Source organism: Hypanus sabinus, chromosome 4 (genome assembly GCF_030144855.1).
Source record: "Hypanus sabinus isolate sHypSab1 chromosome 4, sHypSab1.hap1, whole genome shotgun sequence".
Lineage (NCBI taxonomy): Eukaryota > Metazoa > Chordata > Chondrichthyes > Myliobatiformes > Dasyatidae > Hypanus > Hypanus sabinus.
Window position 1 is genome coordinate 153,484,866 of NC_082709.1, and position 18,890 is coordinate 153,503,755.

At 35.8% G+C, this 18,890-nt stretch overlaps 1 protein-coding gene across 1 annotated transcript in view; it reads right to left on the reverse strand.

Annotated features, from left to right (window-relative positions):
- Positions 1-1,798: 1,798 nt before the first annotated feature.
- The window catches only part of fstl1b (follistatin-like 1b), a 127,018-nt gene continuing 109,926 nt past the window's right edge, over positions 1,799-18,890 (reverse strand). Inside the window, exons 9-11 of the mRNA XM_059968465.1 lie at positions 15,644-15,754; positions 6,531-6,634; positions 1,799-4,625 (exon numbers count right to left, since the gene is read on the reverse strand). Of these exons, the coding sequence (XP_059824448.1) occupies positions 4,581-4,625; positions 6,531-6,634; positions 15,644-15,754 (260 nt within the window). The 3' untranslated portion in view covers positions 1,799-4,580. The remainder of the gene's footprint in view (positions 4,626-6,530; positions 6,635-15,643; positions 15,755-18,890) is intronic.

Sequence of the window (18,890 nt, forward strand, 5' to 3'; positions counted from 1 at the left end):
TGCTAGTGTTTTCCTCAGTGAAGACTAATGCAAAATACTTACTCAGTTTGTCTGCCATTTCCTTTTCTCCCATTACTCCCTTTCCAGCATCCTGATATCCCCTCTTGCCTCTCATTTACACTTCCTGTATCTGAAGATATTTTTGGTATCCTCTTTAATGTTATTGGCTAGCTTACTTTCATGTCCCATTATGCATGACAATCCCAGGAGATCAGCACTTTTAGAGATATTCAAACCACCCTGTCTGGCACCAACAATCATTCCACAGTCAAAGTCACTGAGATCACATTTCTTCCCCATTCTGATGTTTGGTCTGAACAACAACTGAACTCCATGAGCATGTCTGCAATCTTTTATGCATTGAGTTACTACCATGTGATTGGCTAATTCAAAATTCGGTGGTCCTGACAAGGTGGCTGCTGATTGTAATTATATTGACACCCTGTTGAGGTATAACATCAAACCTGTAGACTTACTTTGGCTATATACATGCAAATTAGCAAGAAGCAACAAGTTGCAATACTGTTGAGCACGTGGCATCAAGTGAGGGTTACTCCTGTCATGGGACCCATTACTGTTTTGTGGCCAATCAATATATTTTGTTCTTTGAAAACATAGGACACCAAGCTGCATTTTATTATCAGTGTTTGGCCTCTTAGTAATCTGTGACCTGTCAGGTAATTTATTAAGTTGTATTGCTGTGAAATGTTTTCTTGCTCCCTCGATCTGTAATATAGTGAAGCAGCAGATCCTGCATCAGTCTATAGTTCATGCTTACAACAATGGACAACTCGTGGCTCTGCCTATTATTTGAATAGTGGCACAATTATTCAAGCAGTTAGCATCAAAAGTTGGAAAACTAATAGGTGTGAGAAGGCAGAGCTATTATGCAAAGTCGGATCTTCTCCAAATGATCATTTGGCATTCTGGTAGGTTAAGTGGTAAAGTAGGTAAATTACCCGTGTAGATAAGTGGCAAAAGGATCAAAGGGATCCTGATGGGCATGTAGGAAAGAACACGTTGCAGGGCAATTGCAATTATCTCTATTTTTCCCTTTCAGGGTTCTTTTGAAGACCCTGAGCTGGAGTTACACGCTGACTACGGTTCTTTGCGGGAATGGGACCCGCTCTCGGGGTTTCACAACTGGCCGTTGCTCGGCAGGCCAAGGGCTCGGCCTAAGAGTTCTGCTCCCCTTTGGAGAACCGAGTTTTTGTAGCTCTGGAGACAGGGGGATCAGAAGTTGGTGTCCAAGAAGAAGACCAGCGTGTCAGTGAGATGGGAGATCTAAGACTGTGTGCCCAGAGATCCGAGATCTTTGGGCACAGAGCTTGGAAAAAGCGATGCAATGGACTTTTAACATAGTAACCAGCAAGTTATTTGTTACGTCTCCCCTCTTGCTGTGAAATGGTGACATCTCTTTCTCCCCTATTAGGGAAAGAGAGCGACCCTGTGGAATGTTGAATGCCGGGTGAACTTTGTATTCTTTGGGGTTACTGCAAGTCTGTGTCTTTGCTGTTACCTTGTTCAAGCTTGAGTGCTTGGTAGCGGGTGCCGATGTTTTTTTTGCCAGTGGGGGGAGATGGGGTTGTTGCTTACTGATGCTTACGTGCGGGAGGGGAGCTGGGGGGGGGGGGAACTTTGGGGTTCTACCATTTAACTGCCGCTCATTTTTTGGGGGCACTTCTCTGTTTTCATGGATGGTTGTGAAGAAAAAGCATTTCAAGATGTATATTGTATGCACTCCTTTGACATTAAATGTGCCTTTGAAACTTCAGTTTTTTAAAATAACATTAGAAAGTTTAAAATTTTGTTGGAAAATTTATTGACATGATATCCAAAGATGGTGGTAAGTACAAAAAAACTATGATAATGCAACCTATTAAGATAGTTCAGTGATGCGTATACACAGTTCCACTTGTGTTTCAAGGTAGAAATACAGTCTAAGCCTATAACAATAACAACAGTGAAAATAAGAAATACACTATGCAAACAACCAGACCAGTTAATACTTCATAATGTTCTAATGCCAATGTTGGGGTGCAGAAAGTGATTAAATATTTCATTTGGGTTTGATCTTTATTTCTTTGATCAAGTTTAGGGAGCAGAGGTTTGTCTGGCTTATTTAATTAGATTAATTGATACAATGAAGCAGTTTCAGAGGATAAGATGGAAAACAAACTGTGTCATAGTATTTACCCACTGTAATTTGTGAAGTCAAATGTGAACTATGACATTTCTCACTTAAAGCATCTGCCCGCTTATGGGTCTTGATTCTTTGGGATCATCTCAAAGGTTCTGCATGCAGATACTGATCTGCTCTCCTCGTACCTGTCGGGTAACCTGCACATTACTTCTAAGGGTTTTTGGAATTGTTCTCAGCCACCTCATTTGCTTTTTTCCTTCACCACTAATTTTTGCACGGTGAACTCTATAGCAATCAATGTCACTGAAATCACCTTGTTAATTATTGTTTGAATGGTGCAGTATAGCTTTCAATACTAGAATAGAGGCCAGAAAAATTAATTCATTGTTAACAAAATACTTGATTTGGCCGTGAAATATATTTAGAATGACAAGTGTTTAATGTCACTGCTTCACACCAATAATAAAACTTACTTTGACTTTTTTTTATTCTAATCAGTTTTATATAATGCTGGACAATCTCCCAAATGATTTTACTGACATACAACACACACAAAATGCAGGAGGAATTCAGCGGGCCAGGCAGCAACTATGGGGGAAAAAAAAGTACAGTTGATGTTTTGGGCCGAGACCATTTTGGACTTCAAAGCTTCCATAGCTGCTGCCTGGCCCACTGAGTTCCTCCAGCATTTTGTGTGTGTTGTCTGGATTTAGAGCATCTGCAGACCCTCTCTTGTTTGTTGCTGACATACAATTTGCCTTTATAGGCTTATCAATAAGTGGGTTTCAGCAGTTCCAAAACATATTCATGTAAAGGAGTTTCATTCTGTTGATGCCTACTAGAATAGGTGTTCCCAAACGTTTTTTTATATCATGGACCCCTAACATTAACTGAGGGATCCCAGGTTAGAAAACCCTGCCACCAGCAACTTGCACAGGATTTTCAATCTACCCTCAGGCAATCCAACTTTTAAGCTCAACATTGTAGATCTTTTTAATATGCAAGAGTTTAAATAAAAATAAGACACTCCAGGTTATTAAAAAAAGCTGCATATATCATAAAATTCATATATAAAATAAAAAGAAATAAGGAATGTAGCACCTTCTTGAAATGTTAATTGAGTGCTTGTAAACTTTTGGGGGAGACATGCCTGTAATCCTGTTTCCTCTGCATGATCTACAGACCACTTGAGTGGATCTAACTTTGAGTAACATCTTCTGTTGACACTAATTCTAATCCTAATAACGGCAGATACCAAAGACCACATCCAAAGGCATCCAGCAGGATCCAAATGTTGCAGTAAAGTCATGTAATGTGCGATCACATTAACTGCTGGTAATGCTGGGATCTTACTTGTATCAAGTTTTGCTTGGAATGATAGAAGCCTTTAAAATATTAAGAGTGGCCCTTACTGAATGGTAGAGATTGATGCCATTTGACACGTTAACTAGGTTTGCTCTGTATGGAGTTCAAAGTCTCTTTAGACTCAACAGGACTCAAACTTGCAGTGGCTGGTTTCTTGTTACCACCTGGTGCTTCACTGCACAGACAGAGGCCCCCTTGAAAAGACAAAAATAAGACTGACCTCATAACATATGCTCAAGAATGTAAATTTGATCCAGTTGTCAAGTAAAAACAATCCTTCCCACTTTGATGATGGAAGAATTACCAACAAGAGAAATTGGGAAGTTTCGGAACTGGCGCACAGCCACAATCACAAAGACATGCAGTTTTTTGAACCACATTATAAATATGTATTAAACATATTATAAAGACTACTTAATATTTTAGATTATTATTATTTTTGATTACAACACCAAATGTTTTCTTCCTGACACACCAATTCTGGGTCTTTTGAAAGCTTTGGTCGTCAAAGAGCACCAAGGAACAACACAACTTTAGCTCCAAGTCCTTAAACTACATTAGACTAAGATCACCATTTTGTGTGTTCAAATTTTAAAAAATCATTCATCTTATTCCATCATTCTACCCAAAATTACAAACATTGGTTTAACTGCTGGAGAGCTTTAATATCTACAATTTTGATCTGGAGTGCTGCCTCAGGAAACTCCACTTCTAGTTGCATGTGCAAGGCACAAGAACGTGGGTAATTAAAATGCAGAGAAGTGTGAGATATTTCCCACCATCACAGGACTATATAGCTAGCAACTGAAACCAACAGTATATCATTTACGGCCAGCTCTTTTTAAAGTTACAGTACATTTATAAGAAGTCTGTTTGAATAACACCATGAATAACACCAAGGACTCCCTCCATCCCCAGTAAAAAACCAAAAAAATGCTGCTTGTAATGTGCATGTATATATTTAGTAGTGATTGTGGAAGTTCCAAGTATTTTTTTGGTTGACTTAATGTAGAGAAACATGTTGAGGGGAAAAAAATATCAACTTTGTTTCTCTGCCAATCTCGGCTTTTTTTTAGATGTCTTTGACATTTGCCTTCTTCGTCTTCTGAGCAGTCTCCTGCAATGAAATGGAAAAATAAGCTTAAAATTGTGAACTGCCTGCTGAGAACTATCAAAAAATAATAAATTAACCTTGAATAAAAGGCAATTTGCTTTCAATCTAAGTAATATATGTATTTAGATAATTTCATCCAAAAAATGTGATTGTAAATTTCAAATTGTATGGCAGACTAACATGCACTACTTAAGACTTGGATTTTAAAACTTTATACACAGGAACAAAGGAGACCAACTATAATAAATGAATCATTACTCAGAGTACAAAATGGAGATGAAAAAGCAAGAATCTCCCCTTTGCCTCTCACACTAAATGCACAATACAGAGTTGGCTTGTTTTGTTTGAATTCTAAAATTTAGTTTCATTGTAATCAATGGAATTGAATTTCACTGGTCAATTACAACATGAAGCAACCAATTTATTGCAGGTTTTACATAAAGTCATCAAAAATAAATGAAGTGCCTGATTTTTAATAGATTATATTCAGAGAGAAATAGCCATTGAGGCCCTCTGTCGGTCGGGGTTGACCATTGGTATTGTGTCCCAGCTGCCTAACATGATATGCAAGCCAGGGCAGTGCGATATGGAGAGCAATCTTTTCCCCATGCAGTAGGCTCCTCGTCTCCACACAGCTGAAAAAGCCAAAAGGAACGGCAGAAACTGATAACAGTTTGGCCCCAGTGGCATCGCAAGAGTTGCCAGTCTGTGTTGAACTCAATGTAGGACTGCCTTAGAAACTCCAGGTCTGGACTTTTCCTCCGGGACTTACTCCGGAAGCCTTTCCTGTTGTAATGTGAGTATTATTAAGCTAATACTAATTGGGAAGCTGTTGGTAACAAGAAGCAGGTTCTGGGGTTGGCGGGGTTTTAACTTCTGCTCTTTTTACTCATTGTATGTAGTTCCTCCACCCAGGCCGCACGAGGTACCTGGAAGCCTCTGTATTGTAAATATCATTTGCCGTCCCAGATAAAGATGCTCTTTTGGCCATAAAATTGTCAAGTGGTCTTTTGTAAAGTAGAAGTTACCACATTTCCCGTGAGTGGGTATGGCACAAGGCAATGGAGGTTTGAGATCAGAGACTTTCTTCTTTGAACTGAGCTGCCAATCATGGCTGAGAAGCCTCATCTGCCTGAAGCAACTGGTTTTAAAGCAGTAGCAACCCGCCTTTGTCCCTTCTGTCGGTGGAAATGCTTCCACTATGCTTAGTAGCAAAGCGACACATGAAGGCCAGGAGCTGGACTTGGTTGCCGGAGGCTATTTGAGATGCACATCAATGAGAGCATTTAATAGGTGGTGGGAGCTTATTCCCCACTATCCCCTGGCTATGACAACCTTAAGATCGCTTTTAAAGTCATGCTTTTGATACATTATTTTGGCCACTTACATTGATTTATTTATTGCTTGCATTGCATTGGTTTTCACTTTATATATAAACAGCATTGTAGTTTGAAGGCCAAAAGCTTGCACTGCACTTTAATAAAAAAAAATGTCAAATTCTTATCTACTCAAACCTGAATGTCCTTATTTGATACAATTTGGTAAAGTATGCTATTTTATAATTCTATTATTTCTCACATTGATACATATAAATTTAATACTTAAATACAGATCTGGAAATGTCTGGTAGAGATGTAAATCAAGCAAGTATATGTGAAAACAGGATTTGAAACACATGGGGAAGAAACTGTTCCTCCCTGAAGTGCACAATCACCATCACTCAGCTGGCCCTTAAGTCACAGCAAACACGAGGAAATCTGCAGATGCTGGAAATTCAAACAACAACACACACAAAATGCTGGTGGAACACAGCAGGCCAGGCAGCATCTATAGGGAGAAGCACTGTTGACGTTTCGGGCCGAGACGCTTCGTCAGGACCCTTAAGTCACAGAGTGATTTTGTACTAACCTGATGTTTGTTGAGCTCTTGAACATATTTTGTCCATTCCTCTTCAGTCAATACATCATCTTCAGTTGCCTGTGACTGCGCCCCAGGGATTTTCTTATTGTTACCTTCAATGAAAGAACATAAAGCAATAGTTACTAGAGACAGAATACAAAATAGAAATGAGTCATCAGTACAAAAATAAGCACAATAATATGGCTATATAGAGATTAACTGTGCACATAACCTACAGTTTGTCCAAGAAATAGGTTTGATAAAAATGGTATGACTAGTAACTTATGGCGAACCTGTTCCACACAATTAGTTAATAACAACTGGATTAATTGTTACTAATTGTCAGAGCAATGTTAACTTTATAGTTAGTACAGTTAATTAAGAATATCTTTTCTTTCTTTTTCAATCTTTTTATTAAGTTTCATATAAAAAAAAACAACACACGATAATGAATAGATTACAAACTCAATAAACTTGAAATTACATTAGTAATAGGATAATAATATCCTATTAAACATCAATCAACAAAAGGTACATAAATCAATCAAGTCTATATAAATATATATGAAAAAAACAAAAATAATCATCAAAAAAGAAAAAAAAAATTGAAAATATATATGAGAAAATATATATTGAAAAAAAAATATTAAACTAAACTAACATGGGCAATAATAACACTTTATAAATATATGAAGGTGTCAAGAAAAGAACTCCGGAACTCCATACCTGAACAAGGATAAGTAGAGAAAAGGATCTGAAAAAGGCCAAATTAATTCATATGAAAGTGTCGAATAAATGGTCCCCAGGTTTCTTCAAATTTAATTGAAGAATCAAAGATAGTGCTTCTAATTTTTTCCAAACTCAGATAGGAAATAGTTTGGGAGAACCACTGAGATGTAGTAGGAGGATTTACTTCTTTCCAGTTTTGTAATATAGACCTTCTAGCAATTAATGTTACAAAGGCAATCATTCGTCTGATTGAAGGGGAAAGCTGTTTGCCATCTTCATTTGGTATACCGAAAATTGCAGTAATAAAATGGGGTTGTAAATCGATATTCCATACTGAGGAAATGACATCAAAGATGTCCTTCCAATAGTTATGTAAAGTGGGACATGCCCAAAACATGTGGGTCAATGAAGCCACTTCTAAGTGACATCTGTCACATTGAGGGTTGATATGCGAGTAAAATCGGGCAAGCTTATCTTTAGACATATAAGCTCTATGTACAATTTTAAATTGTATTAAAGCATGTTTAGCACAAATAGAAGAGGAATTAACCATTTGTAAAATTTTTTCCCATTTATCTGTTGATATATTACATCGAAGTTCTTTTTCCCATTCTTGTTTAATTCTATCCAATATTTCTGGCTGTATCTTCATAATCATGTTATAAATAAAAGCTACTAATCCCTTCTGACAAGGATTAAAAGTAAAAATCAAATCTGAAAAATCCGATGGAGTTGAATTAGGAAAAGATGGAAGAATTTTATGTAAAAAATTTCTAATTTGTAAGTATCTAAAAAAATTAGATTTAGGTAATTCAAATTTGTTGGAAAGTTGATCAAAAGACATCAAAGTACCTTCAAAAAAAAGATCACGAAAACATTTTATACCTTTCCTTTTCCATATACTAAAAGCTTGATCTGTCAGTGAAGGTTTGAAAAAAAAATTACATAAAATAGGGCTGTCCAGAACAAAATTTTTCAGATTAAAGAATTTGCGAAATTGAAACCAAATTCGTAGTGTATGTTTGACAACAGGGTTAGATATCTGTTTATTGAATTTGGCTAAATCAATAGGAAGAAAAGAACCAAGAACGGAAAATATAGAATATCCCTTTACCTCACTACATTCCAAATTTACCCACTGTGGGCACACAGGTGAATCCAAATCTAGTTTCCAGTACATTAGGTTACGAATATTATTCGCCCAATAATAAAATCTAAAGTTAGGTAAAGCTAGACCACCATCTTTTTTAGACTTTTGTAATTGCCTTTTGCTTAACCTAGGATTTTTATTTTGCCACACAAATGAGGAAATTTTTGAATCAATATTATCAAAAAAAGATTTAGGAATAAAAATTGGTAACGCTTGGAATAAATATAAAAATTTCGGTAAAATCATCATTTTAATAGCATTAATCCGACCAACTAATGACAGAAATAAGGGAGACCATCTTGTAGTAAGTTGTTGAATTTGATAAAGCATAGGTAAAAAATTCAGTCCAAATAAATCTTTATATTTCTTGGTGATTTTTATACCTAAATAGATAAAGTTATCAGTAACAACTTTAAATGGCATCCTGTCATTCAATAAGGTTTGCGCGTTTAAAGGGAATAACTCACTCTTATCTAAGTTTAGCTTATAACCAGAAAAGCTACCAAATTGAGCCAACAAGGATAAAATAGCAGGAATAGACCTACTAGGATTAGAAATATATAACAGCAAATCATCAGCATAAAGCGATAATTTGTATAACTTCTCATTACGGATAATACCAAAAATATTAGGAGACTCACGAATAGCAATAGCTAAAGGTTCTAATGCAATATTAAATAATAAAGGACTTAAAGGACAACCTTGTCTCGTACCACGAGGTAATTGAAAAAAAGAGGATCTATAATTATTTGTAAGAACAGAAGCAATAGGTTTATAGTATATTAATTTAATCCATGATATAAAATTAGGACTAAAATTAAAGTTTCTCAATGCATTTAATAAATATGTCCATTCAACTCTATCAAAGGCTTTTTCAGCATCTAATGAGATAACACATTCTGGGGTTGTAGGTGATGAAGTATAAATTATATTAATCAATTTTCTAATATTAAAAAAGGAATACCGATTCCTAATAAAACCAGTTTGATCTTCTGAAATAATCTGTGGTAGTACCTTTTCTAATCTAATGGCTAAAATTTTTGTAAGAATCTTAGAGTCTACATTTAATAATGATATAGGGCGATAAGATGCACATAAAGTAGGATCTTTATCTTTTTTAAGAATTAGAGAGATAGTAGCTTCATAAAAAGATTGAGGTAATCTCTTCTTAACAAACGCATCATTAAAGATTTCACATAGCCAAGGAGAAAGCAATAAAGAAAAAGTTTTAAAAAATTCTACAATAAAACCATCAGGACCAGGAGCTTTCCCTGAATTCATTGATGAGATAGCCTCTCTTATTTCATCCATAGAAATAGGAGCATCAAGCAAGCTACAATCTTCATCTATCAGTTTAGGAATATTCAAGTTATTAAAAAAATTATCCATCATAAACCGGTCACCGTCAAATTCTGATTGATATAAAGATTTATAAAAATCTTGAAAAGTGTTATTGATTTCTTTATAATCAGTAGTTAAATTACCGTCTTGTTTACGAATTTTAATAATTTGTCGCTTAGTCGAAATAGCTTTTAATTGATTAGCTAACAATTTACCAGTTCGATCACTATGAATATAAAATTGAGCCCTAGTCTTAATTAATTGATTCTCAATTGAAGAAGATAATAATAAACTATGTTCCATTTGAAGCTCAACTCTCTTCTTATAAAGTTCTTTGGTAGGAGTAACGGAATAAATCTTATCAATTTCTTTAATTTTATCCACCAATAAAGCTATATCTGAATATCTTTGTTTTCTTTTACCAGCGGAATATGAAATAATTTGTCCACGAATAAAAGCCTTGAAAGAGTCCCAAAGTATTCCTCTATCAATCTCTTCATTATAGTTTGTTGAAAAAAATAAGTCAATTTGTTGTTTTATGAAGGTAATAAATTCTGGATCTTGAAGCAAAGTAGCATTAAGTCTCCAAGATCTAGTATTGATAGAAGAGTCCGGAATCTTGATAGATAACTTCAAAGGTGCATAATCCGAAATAGCAATAGAATCGTATTTACAATCAATAACATCTGTTAATAAACGATGATCAATAAGGAAATAATCAATTCTAGAATAACTATGATATACATGTGAAAAAAATGAAAATTCTTTATCTTTAGGGTTCAAAAACCGCCATATTTCAGTAATTCCAGAATCAACCATAAAAGAATTAATAAGTAAAGCTGATCTATTCGGAAGAGTTCGAATAGGTTTAGATCTATCCATCGAAGGATTCAAACAACAATTAAAGTCTCCACCCATTATCAACATATATTCATTCAAGTTAGGAAGGGAAGTAAATAAACGTTTAAAAAATTCAGGACAATCAAAGTTTGGAGCATAAATATTAACTAAAACAACTTTCCGATTAAAAAGTGAACCAGTTATCAACAAAAATCTACCCTGTGGATCAGAAATAATTTCATAATGTGTAAACGAAATTGAGGGGTCTATAAAAATAGACACACCCCTAATTTTAGCGGTACAATTTGAGTGAAATTGTTGCCCTTTCCAGAACCTAAAAAAACGTTGATTATCCTCCCTCCTAATATGGGTCTCCTGAGCAAAAATAATATTAGCGTTCAATCTATGGAATACTTTAAATATTTTTTTACGTTTAATCGGATGATTTAAACCATTAGTATTCCACGAGATAAAGTTAATAGATTTATCCATCATACCAATATTAATTGTGTGTATCATAAAAGGTTAAAAAGACACATAACCCACAATTTAGGAAGAAGGAAAATTGATTCAGGAGCAACCGGAGATCCTGACACCTCAACAATATTAATAATTTAAAGTCAGCCCATAAACTAAAAGCAAAAAAATAAAAAGCAAAAGCGTGAAAAAAGATCCCTCCCCCCTCCCCCCACCCTTTGAAAGAAAGCCAAGCGGCAGGCGCATAAACTAATACTAATATTACCCCCATTTCAAGATGGCAGCTCCATAAGAAAATTTTTTTAAGAAAAAACTATATAACACCCTAATTAAAATATAGAGTTGCAAAAAAAAAATATATATATATATATACATACATATATATATATATATATACATACACATACATACACACATCAGTCAAGTCAAAAAAAAAACTAAAATAGTAAAACCAGAAAAATCATTAATAAAAAAAAATGAACATTAAAATTTAAAAGTGTAATACACCTTTAAAAAAAAAATTCCATATTCAAATACAAAGATGACGTTTCAAAAGCAAAGACTTATGGGAAGAAGAAACGACATTTTGAAAAAGCCATATTACAAAATATGAATATAAGTTCAGCAATCTAATAAGAAAATTTAGTAAAAAAAAGTTAAAAAAAAGATTTAATAGACACTACAACATATATAAAAAAAAGAATTCAAAACCTTTGTTCCATTTCTAAATACAGGCAAGCAAATAAACGCTTATAAAAAGTAAAGACTTATGGGAAGAAGAAACGACATTTTGAAAAAATAATTCATTATTACAAAATAAAAACGTGTATAAAAAAGGATATTATAAAAATTAAAACAGCATCTATAAGCAATGATAATAGTAGTAAAAAAAAACCCAGACCCATAATTCAAAATAAGAAGTTATAACCCAACTTCCAGGGTTAAAACTTAAAATGAAATGGCATCCTCTCTCCAAAAAAAAAATCTTCAATGTAACTCATAGTTCAAGTTGCACTAGAGGATCGATATTCTTCAACAAATTTCTTCGCTTCTTCCGGAGTGTTAAAAAATCGTAGACTGTTGTCGTTCAGCACAATTCTAAGCTTCGCTGGATACATTAAAGCTTGTTTAAGTCCAATCGAATGAATCTCTGCCATCACTGGTTTAAAAGCGATTCTGGCTTTCATTACTTCATAAGAATAATCCTCAACAATTCGAAATGAATAGTTTTTGTAGGAGATCATACCTTTTTTACGAGCTAATCGAATTAGAAGCTCTTTCTCACGAGGATAATGAAGGCGAACAATCACCGCTCGTGGTTTATCAGTCGCAGACGAAAACCTTGCAACTCTGTGAGCGCGGTCGATAACAGGTTCATTTTGCAAACCTTCACCACCGAAAATTTCCCACAGTAATTTAGAGAAAAATTCAGTTAAATCACCGGACTCAACTTTTTCGGGAATTCCGATGATGCGCAAATTCTGTCTGCGAGAACGATTTTCAAGATCAGTAATTTTAAACTTATACTGATCTAAAGTTTTAGCAGTCGACTCTATCTTCTTCTCCAACACTTCAATTGTACATGCTTTTTCACAAATTGATTGTTCAAGAGTCGTGATCTTATTTTCATGCCGCTGAACATCTAACGCCTGCGACTGAAACTTAATTTCAAGCGATCTAACAACTCCTTCAAGATCGGATATTTTCGTAGTAAGCCTTTTTTCCAAACTTGACAGTTTACTATCCAATTTACCTTCTAGTCTGCCTTCCAAACCCGCAAGTTTAGAATCCAGAAGGGTAGCAACTGTGTCGATAGATAAAGGATCCTTAGCCGATTTCTTACTTGTAGCCATTTTAAGTTTGACAAAATTAGATCAAATATTATTTTAGGAAAAAAGGGTCAATCAGAAGTAGCAACTCATATGATTAAGTTCGAAAAGATCTAATTAAAGGGTGATTATAGTTGAAAAAATAAAGAGCGCCTAAAAGGCAGATGCTTACGTCGCCATCTTGAAACTCCACCCCCCAATTAAGAATATCTTGTATTTGTATGGAAAAGACCATGAAATAATTCTGCAGTATGGATTATCCTTTTAAAGCTCCTGGGTATTAAACAGAAGTTCCTACATTCTGAGTGTACAATGAGAAAATTAGGATAACTCACAAAAACAGGTAAAACTGGTACTGTACACCATTCCATTGAGGATAGTACAAGGCTTTTCAAAACTCTTAATACGTCGGTAAACTGTTCCAGATAAACTGCTATTACCAATGCTTTTTATTTTAAATGTGATTTCTTCAATCAACAGTCTTCTAGACTGTGTCTTTCTTTCTTTTTAAATCTTTTTATTAATTTTAAACAAACATAAATGAAACATGAATACAAGGTGTTTGAGAGTACATAATTAATAGTTTAAATAGACATTCAGATATATAATAATAAAAATATATAACCTCCCAAGCTCAGAACATTAATGAACAAAGAAACAAAAAGAAAAAAAAGCCCCCCCAAAAAAGAAAAAAAAACAAAAAAAAACACTAACCAACATGGGCCATTGAATAATATTTCGTACATATACAGTAGTGCCAATAACTCCGAACCTCCATCCAAATAATTAAGGATAATATAAGTAAGGTTTAGGAAAAGACAATTCAACTCATATGAAAATGTTGAATAAATGGTCTCCAAGTTTCTTCAAATTTAACTGAAGGATCGAAAACAACATTTCTAATTTTTTTCTAAACTCAAACAAGAGATAGTTTGAGAAAATCATTGAAATACAGTTGGAGGATTAATTTCTTTCCAATTCAATAAAATAGATCTTCTAGCCATTAATGTAACAAATGCAATCATTCGTTGAGATGAAACGGATAAACGGTTATTATCCGTCATTGGTAAACCGAAAATTGCAGTAAAAGGATGCGGTTGGAAATTGATATTTAAAACTCTTGAAATAATACTGAAAATATCTTTCCAATAATTTTGTAAACAAGGACAAGACCAGAACATATGAGTCAATGAAGCAACATCAGAATGACATCTATCGCAGGTTGAATTAAGATGAGAATAAAATCGGGCCAGTTTATCCTTAGACATATGATCTCGACGTACAACCTTAAATTGTATTAGGGCATGTTTAGCACAAATAGAGGACGAATTTACCAATAATAAAATTTTTTCCCATTGCTCAGTAGATATAGGACAATGCAACTCCCTGCCATTCCTTCTTAATTTTTTCTGATACATCTGACTGTAAATTCATGATCATCTTATAAATGATGGCTACTAAATCCTTTTGATAAGGATTAAGGGCTAAAATTCTTTCTGTAATGTCCAATGGACATTCTTTCGAAAAAGACTGCGACTCATTATACAAAAAATTTCTAACTTGCAAATATCTAAAAAAATGGGTTTTAGGTAAATTATATTTATTAGATAGCTGTTCAAAGGACATAATGTTATCATCCAGAAACAGATCACAAAAACATGTTATACCTTTTGTTTTCCATAAAAGAAAAGCTTGATCCATAGATGAAGGCCGAAAAAAATAATTAGATATTATAGGACATGATAAAATAAGTTTATTCAAACCAAAAAATTTACGAAATTGGAACCAAGTTCGTAATGTATATCTGACTGTAGGATTAGTTATCTGTTTATTCAATTTGAATAAAGAGAAAGGAAGTGAATATCCTAAGATTGAAATCAGTGAAAAATTTTGCACAGATTTACATTCCAAATTTACCCATTGTGGGCAAGTAGCTATAGTCAATTCTTGTGTCCTGAATATTAAATACCGTATACTAACTGCCCAATAGTAAAATCTTAAGTTTGGTAAAGCCAAGCACTTCTCCTTCTTAGGCTTCTGTAAATATTTTTGCCCAATCTAGGATTTTTGTTCTGCCACAAGTAAGAAGATATTTTAGAGTCAATAGTATCAAAAAAAAGCTTTAGGAATAAAAATTGGTAATGCTTGAAATAAATATAAGAATTTAGGTAGTAAACTTCCTAATGTAGCAAAAATTTCTTCTTGGCACTCTTTGGGTGCCTGGAGTTCCCAATGCACCAAAGAACGATTTAAACATCAATCCTTCCAAGTTTTATTTCAGAAACTTGTTAAAAAGTTCTTTGTCCTGAATTCTGCAGTACTGTGAAATATCACTTCTTTTGTTCCTGTAACAAAGTCCTCAAAGGCAGTGGGTTTCCTGAATCGTTGAAGGGAATAGCTAAGTAGCAGTTGCTTTTGAAGCTGGAACTTTTTAAAAATTTCTCTGGAGTTTTTGAGGGAGTTATTTCTGCCCTTGGTTTTTCTACTATTATTTGGTTGTATAATGTTTTGTAGAGAATTAACAAACACATCCGTACTCAAGCCCTAAGTACTAGCACAAAGGATGCTAACTTGTACTTTACCTCTGCCAGAGCAATATAATGGTTTTTATTCCCTGTTCCACCTATAAAAGCCACTGACCATTTAACATTGTCAGGTGTACATGAGGAGAAAAGTGGATAATTGATAACCCTCCTCCCTCGGAATTCTATGTGGAACCATATTAGTATTATTCCTGCTGAAATATTTTCACTTACCATCACAGGTCATGGCAGTACACACCCAGTTGCCACAGGCACAGACACATCGGTTACACTCCACTGTAGTTTCAGCTCCATCTTCATAGGTTTCATCTTCCAAGGCACATTCTGTAACAAATCAATTATTTTTATTTCAGTGTTATCCTCAGATTGTGCACAACAAGCCATCAAAAAGGAGGTAAAATTTGTGTTGTTCACCGATGACCAGACCGCTGCAATAAACAGTATATTTTCCATGTAAAACTTAATCAGTGTTGGTCTCTTCAGCGAAACAGAAGTTATGAAAGTGTCCTCAGTGTTCTGTACTGTGCAATTCAATTACTGAAAAGAAGAAACACTGCACAAACTCTGTTTTACTACAATTTGGTACAAGAAAAAGAAACAGCAACTTGTTGCTAAAATTAAAACCAGAAGTGCTTGGGGAAAAAAAATTAAGTCAGGCAACTTCTGCGGACAGAGAAGCAGTATGAACATTTTGGGTGGGTCAAAGATTCTTTAGGATGCTGGGTGTTCACCTCATCATAGACTAGACTGGTAAAACCAACACCATGGCTGTTTCCAAGAAGGGCATGAACAAGCAGACTAGGGAAGCTAAGATCCTTCAATGTGTGTGGCAGAAGACTGGAGATCTTTTATCAGTCTATCGTAGCAGGTGCAGTCTTCTTTGCTGCTCCCCTAACATAAAGCAGCATCGGTGCTGGAGATGCAAAAAGACTAAATAAACATATCAAAAAGGCTGGATCCGTCCTTGGCTACAACCCAGACTCAAAATTGAGTCAGTGGTGGAGAGGAGGTCACTAAACAAACTGTTATCCATTCTGGACCATCTGGCACATCCTCTCCATGACCCACTGAATAAGCTGCGGAGCATCCTTTTGAACAGACTCATTCAGCTCCACTGTCACAAAGATCGTTACAGAAAATCTTTCCTACCAAATGCAATAAGCATTTACACCATTTCATCTTTGTGTGACAGGAGATCACACATCATAGTACAATAGTCTCTGCTTTATTATTTTGTACCTCATTATTGCACATTGGTACAATATTAGTGTGTGTATATTATTATTCTGTACATTACTTAAGTCGGCACACTGCTAAGTGTGTTTTCACATGTTGCTGCTGTAACAAAAGAATTTCTCCCTCAGGCTCAGTGAAGTATTTATTATTAGGATATGGAGCACATGAACATTATAGCCTGCCCGAAACTGCCAAGTCAGTGTAACCAGAGGCTCAATTCTGGGATTGTTCATGTGAAAGAGGGCAATGTTGTTGGATGGTTGGACTTTCAAGTAAATTTGGAGGTTTTGAGAAGCCAACTTTGCCAATAGCTTTCCAGTGCTCGTAGTGTAACAGTTATGCTTGGAAAGCTATAAACGTTTAAATTACAGGCAGCTAGTCCAACTTTAATTGCTTGAGCAGAAGCGAGTCGGTTACTTGGCAACTAGTAGTCTAGGTCTCACAAGCATGCAAGGGGGCAGGAAGCACTGCTGTTGAGTGGACCATGAGCTCTGTGCTCGGTCTAAGGTCCTGATCTCCATATACCATTATCCTCAACTGATGAAAGTTTCTACCAATGCATAGAAGCTGATGTATTTCATTATTGATGCCTGCCTTACCTGAAAGGTGGCTCCCATGATACAGAAAGGCCCATATTTCTTGGGTCTCACCATAGACATTCATTGTCATAGGTCGGTGTTATGCAGTGTGACAGGTTAATGGAGGACTTCTATCTTGCAGACATTGAATGTAAAGCTGATTCTCATAAATGAGTTAATGAAGGCTTGCAATTCAAAACCTAGCATGCAGACTACAATAATAATTGGTCAACTAGGTTGGGGATGATCTTGGTTCAGGACAGTATTCAGTGCAGCTTGAACAGCTCCCCATTATATCTGAAGAATTGGAACAGTATAGCGGTGCAGTTAATGTTGCTGTTGTATGGACTTTACACTACATGTTCTCCTTGTGACCCCCTGGATCTCCCCTTACATCTCAAAGACATGCCGGATGATGCATTAACTGGATCTGTAAATTATCTCAAATGTAGTTCTATGTGGGGGTACCGGGGTAGGGCTGCATCAGAGCCAGGAACCAGGTCGAGTACTCTGGCCAGACGTGTGGCAGGAACTGGATGCTGCACATGCATCCAGAGCCAGGGATATGGGCACGTGCACACTCACACTGGTCAGTCAATTTCTGGAACAGACTGAGTTCAAGTTCAAAGTAAATTTAAGTACACATATGCCATCACGTACAACCCTGAGATTCATTTTCTTGAGGGCATAGTCAACAAACTTATAGAATAATAATAACAGAAACAATGAAAGACCACCCAGTTTGAGTGTTCAACCAGAGTGCGGAAGACAACAAACTGTGCAAAGCAAAAAGAAGAAACAGTAACGATAAATATTGAGAACTTGAAATGAAGAGTCCTTGGAAGTGAATCTATTGGTTGTGGGAACATTTCGAAGATGGGGCAAGTGAAGTCGAGTGAAGTTACACCCTTTGGTTCAAGAGTCCGACGGTTGAGGGGTAGTAACTGTTACTGAACCTGGTGGTGCGAGTCCTGAAGCTCTGTATCTTCTTCCTGATGGCAGCAGCGAGAAGGGAGCATTTCCTATGTGGTGGGAGTCCTAGATGGTGCATGATGCTTTCCTGCGACAGCGTTACACGTAGATGTGCTCAATGGTTGTGAGGGCTTTGCCGTGATAGACTGGGCTGTATCCACTACTTTTTGTAAGATTCTCTGTTCAAGTGTTTTGTCTTGCAGTCAAAAGTCAGTTTTGGAGTTTATCCAGTTTGTCTCGATGAAAGGCTTGCATAAAAGGTTCTATTTAAAAACTACATCTTATAGTATGAACAAAACGCAGTCATGCTAGAGCAATGAATTCCAGCTTTGTGCTGGCCCGCCATATCGAGCTGCGAATGCACTGTATTGACATCATATCAGAGAAGGACCATAGCAAAATCATATGACTGAGGAGCAAGTAGGACATGCTGCTCATTATTGTCTGCTCTGCTATTCATGACTGATCTTTCAGCTCAATTGCTGCTTTTGTGCAATATCCCCATAGCCTTTGATTCTCCCAAATCCCAGAGAAATATTGACACGGTGGGATCGGGGCGGGTAGGGGAGGGAATGGTGGGGCTCCATCTACCACATAATGTTTGAGTGCAATGAGCCAGTCTGGGACATGAGCCACTCGAAGGTTTCCTGCAGTAGACCATTTAACATGTCAAT